Raw genomic sequence first — 4,111 nt, forward strand, 5'->3', positions numbered from 1 at the left:
AAATGACGGCGCTGTGGGTGGAAACTTACAGATTAAGGGGTGGTAATATTATAATGAGATCCCTTTGCAACGTCACCAAGGGAGCGAAATCAGACGCGCTCGTTTTCTCAGACGCTTGCAGAAAAAGGCTTACCAAAACAAAGTTACTGGGTTAATCTTTTTCACGTTTCCTTGGTTGGTAGATGCACCGGGGACCTGATTATAGCACTTAAAACCTGGAAAAGTCAGATTTTCATGATATGTTAGCTTTAAGTTATCATAATCTTACAAGTAAAAGCTGACATAAATATTGCTTTGATTATTATATTATATTACATTATATATCAAATGTCTGTTAATTACATTTTAGAAAGCATAGTAAATGTCGTATTTTTTTCAGTTTTTACCTTTCATTTTATGCTATATTAAATTGAAAATGACTGCAAAAGGTAGTGAAGGTAATATAATATAGTAAGTTGCAAGTGAGAGTTGACATTCAGAAACATTGTTTTGATTATTATATTATCCACCAAACCGGGAATGCTGGAGCCTAACCCAGCGCCTCAGGCCAAAGGCAGGGAAACTATATTATTATATTATATTATATTATTCCAAATGTCTCTTAATTGAATTTTTAATTCAGAAAGCATACTTAATATAATATACTTACAGTAATATACTTAAATATAATATAATATCAACTTGTCCTTCAACACAAAAACTCATTTGGGAAAGTGTTTAAAATGTATAAATGGCCATATGCCATATGGATTAAAAGTCCCATATACATTAGTAAACAAGCAGGATCCATTTCCTGTCATAATGTCACAGATGTTCTTTTCAAAAGCTCTCTTACATAAGCTGAGTTGCATCTTCTTGGCTAAATTGTTTGATTTGTACTAAAAAGCTCAGATGATAGATTTTTCAGGAATGTAAGAGAGAAAAACAGTTCAGTAATGAGTCATTTCTAAAAGTATGATGTGGTCCTCATGTTGTAGATAAGCTGTAATGTGTGGCGGCCAAGTGCTAATAAAACTGTCTGTCCATTACCATAGAACAAACACTTACATTCTGTCTGTGGTTCCCACGAAAAAAGAAGAAGAAAAAACAATATCGTATGACAATACAGTATAGTACTTTATGACTGGGGGGGAAAAAAATGGTTATTTACCAATCAATGCCTGAATGCAAAAATGCTTTCAAAATATTGTTTGAAATACAAGCCTGCTATCTCCAAAATTCTTTGGTTTCTTTTTTTACAATACATATTTTATACTTTTTGTTAAATAGTTTACAAAGCGATGTTGTTATACTACCCATAATGACCAAAGGCTTAACAAATACATTCACCTAATCCAAATTACAAATAATTCACCATACTATAATTTTGTTATAATTTAAGTTTTTAGACATTTACCCAAAAAGATTGCTCATTGTTTTGTAAGAGTATTTTTATTCCTACAAAGAAGCACAAACAGGCAGTGTGCTGTAATCCCATTGTTATGTAAAATGGAGTCGCTCAGTCTGCCAGAGAATATAAATGATGATGATGATGGAGTGGTAAAGACAAACAGCCTGACCCTCCTATGCATCTCTGTCAGTCTTTCCTAATGTGTGTTGACTGGACAGTGTGGTCCGAATTACATCCTCCAACGCCTCCACCTACACAAGAGATATAAATGATTTCGATATTTGAGAAAATGGGCTACAGTATGGCACAGATCGAACATCATGGAAATGAACAGATAAGGCCTGACCTGTGTGCTGTCTCCAGCAGAGAGGTTCTTCAGCTTGTACACAGTGACCTGCCCCTCACTGTCCCCCACCAGAACACAGTCTGTCTCAGGGGTGAACAGCAGAGCCGTCGGATTCACTCCCGGACTGCTCGCGCTCACAATCGTCGGGTCCAGACTGTTAAACAAAACGGAGTGCACTGTAATTTGCTGGATAGGAAGACTGAGCACCAAAAATGATGTTAAAATTGTTATTATTCAAAACGATAAATGTTATTGAATAGAACGCAGTACCTTACCTGCTGACTCTCAGGTCCCAGATCTCCACCTTGCCCTCACGGACAGCTCCAAAGACAGTAGCACAGTGTGGGGACCACATGATATCAAACACAACCTTCTGACCAGAGGTGAAACCCAGCACAGGTTTCGAAAGGTCCTGCCTCCACAGATAAATAGTCCAATCTGAAGAACAGCTTAGGAAAACGTCTGGACAGAACGGTGACCATGTAACCTTATATACCGGACCCTAAGGAAAGGTGCAGAGTGAATAGAAAAAAAGTAAGTGTAAGTGTTTGAAGATGCATGAAGGTGCTTTAAAAATCAGACAAACATTTCTACATACTGTGTGGGCTTTGTAAGTTTCCAAGAATTGCTCATTATATGAATAAGAGCACTTGTGAATATGACCTTCCTCTGTTCCAGCCAGGTAGATTTTTGAATCCTGCAAAATAACAGCATGAGCTAATACGTCTCTTTCACAGCTTTCTGAAATTATGTGTGCATATGTGAGATGTACTACTATTTTCAAGGTAGGCCTCACATTAGGATGAAAATCGAAGCACAGTCCCGGAGCCAGGGATAAGATCTTCGGGTTCCATCGCTGGTTGTTGACTATCATGTTAGGCGACTTTAGTTTCATCAGATCTAACTCAGACAAATTACAAATTAGGCAACACATGGCTCAAACATTCAGAAATGAGGCTATTTCAACTAAAAACAACTAAACTTGTCAGTATTGTGCTATAGTTTTCATTCATTCATATAGTTTCATGTATCCTAGTTTCAGTAAATTTTCTCAGGTCACCAGTTGTGGCAAAATATTAGTTTTAGCCCCTGTTTGTACAGTATTAAGGAGTAGTCACATCTGCATGGGAACTTTTCTGCCCTTATGCAAAATTCCCAATCACACAGATTCCTATTAAAGTGACTAGATTTTGCCTGCAAAATTTCAGAGCATAGATAAACATGATTGCTCCTTAATACAAATATGACTTAAATATGAAATGTAAAGGTGTTTTTGTGTTCTTGTTTTGTGTTAGATTGAAAAATGGAAAAATAAGAAGGTGATTAAATGATTTTTTTCCATTTGAACATACCAACACATTCCAGTCCTTTGTAGTGGATCCATTTGCTGATTCTTCCATCACCTGATACAGAGATGAGCATTTCCCCTTTATCCTCTCCAGCCAGACCTGTGTCATGATCAACCCATCTGAGCTGCCACACCGGACATGCGTGCATGTTGGCGCAGTCACTGTTAGAAGATGACATAGCATTGTGTACACAAACAGTGTCCCGATATTGCGTTGACTTCACTACTGTCAAATTCAGAATCAGCAGCATTACGAGCACTAAAAAAATAAAGGTGAGATCTGTGGCCGGTATATAAATGCTTAGACTAGTCTTACAAGTTTGTCATCTCATTTTTCATCATCATTTTTTAAAAGTCTGTTACATAAAAATGTAGATTGGTCTAATTTGAATACCAAAAAATAAGAGGCATAGCCCCTTGGCTAACTACTAGTTGGTCATACTAGTTCTTAAGAGACTTAACAAAGCGGCAAAGTCTTTGTAATATTTCTGAATTTGTTCAAAAATACAGTTTTAATATGCATACACTCCATATAGGCACCATATGACTTTCAGGTTATATAGATCAGCAATTCTCAACTGGTTTTAAAGGGGTCATATGATGCGATTTCAATTTTTCCTTTCTCTTTGGAGTGTTACAAGCTCTTGGTGCATAAAGAAGATCTGTAAAGTTGCAAAGACTAAAGTCTCAAATCCAAAGAGATATTCTTTATAAAAGTTCAGAGTCAGCCACACCTACCTAAAACGGCTCGTTCTAACACGCCCCCACATGTCTACGTCACGATGTGGGAAGATTTGCATAACGGCGCCAAAATGTTCACGTAAAGAAAGAAGGCGTAACTTTAATTCTTGCTGTTGCCGTCGCTGCCATGTTGTGGAGTCGCTGTGTGTTTCGTTGTGAAAGCGAAACTACTTTGTTTGGTCTTCCAAAAGAGGACACAACTAGAAATCAGTGGATAAGTTGTATTTACAGCACTGTTCCAGAACAGTTCAACCCAAATATTCAGATGTATGCAGCACATTTTATG

The 4,111-nt window shown here is 37.2% G+C and overlaps 1 protein-coding gene across 1 annotated transcript in view; it reads right to left on the reverse strand.

Moving 5' to 3' along the window:
• Positions 1-1,471: 1,471 nt before the first annotated feature.
• dnai4 (dynein axonemal intermediate chain 4) overlaps positions 1,472-4,111 on the reverse strand; it is a 6,584-nt gene continuing 3,944 nt past the window's right edge. The window contains exons 12-17 of the mRNA XM_016513592.1: positions 3,089-3,246; positions 2,533-2,636; positions 2,335-2,433; positions 2,012-2,238; positions 1,737-1,890; positions 1,472-1,641 (exon numbers count right to left, since the gene is read on the reverse strand). Of these exons, the coding sequence (XP_016369078.1) occupies positions 1,564-1,641; positions 1,737-1,890; positions 2,012-2,238; positions 2,335-2,433; positions 2,533-2,636; positions 3,089-3,246 (820 nt within the window). The 3' untranslated portion in view covers positions 1,472-1,563. The remainder of the gene's footprint in view (positions 1,642-1,736; positions 1,891-2,011; positions 2,239-2,334; positions 2,434-2,532; positions 2,637-3,088; positions 3,247-4,111) is intronic.

The sequence above is a fragment of the Sinocyclocheilus rhinocerous genome, unplaced genomic scaffold, assembly GCF_001515625.1.
Source record: "Sinocyclocheilus rhinocerous isolate Xijiao unplaced genomic scaffold, SAMN03320098_v1.1 scaffold55, whole genome shotgun sequence".
Lineage (NCBI taxonomy): Eukaryota > Metazoa > Chordata > Actinopteri > Cypriniformes > Cyprinidae > Sinocyclocheilus > Sinocyclocheilus rhinocerous.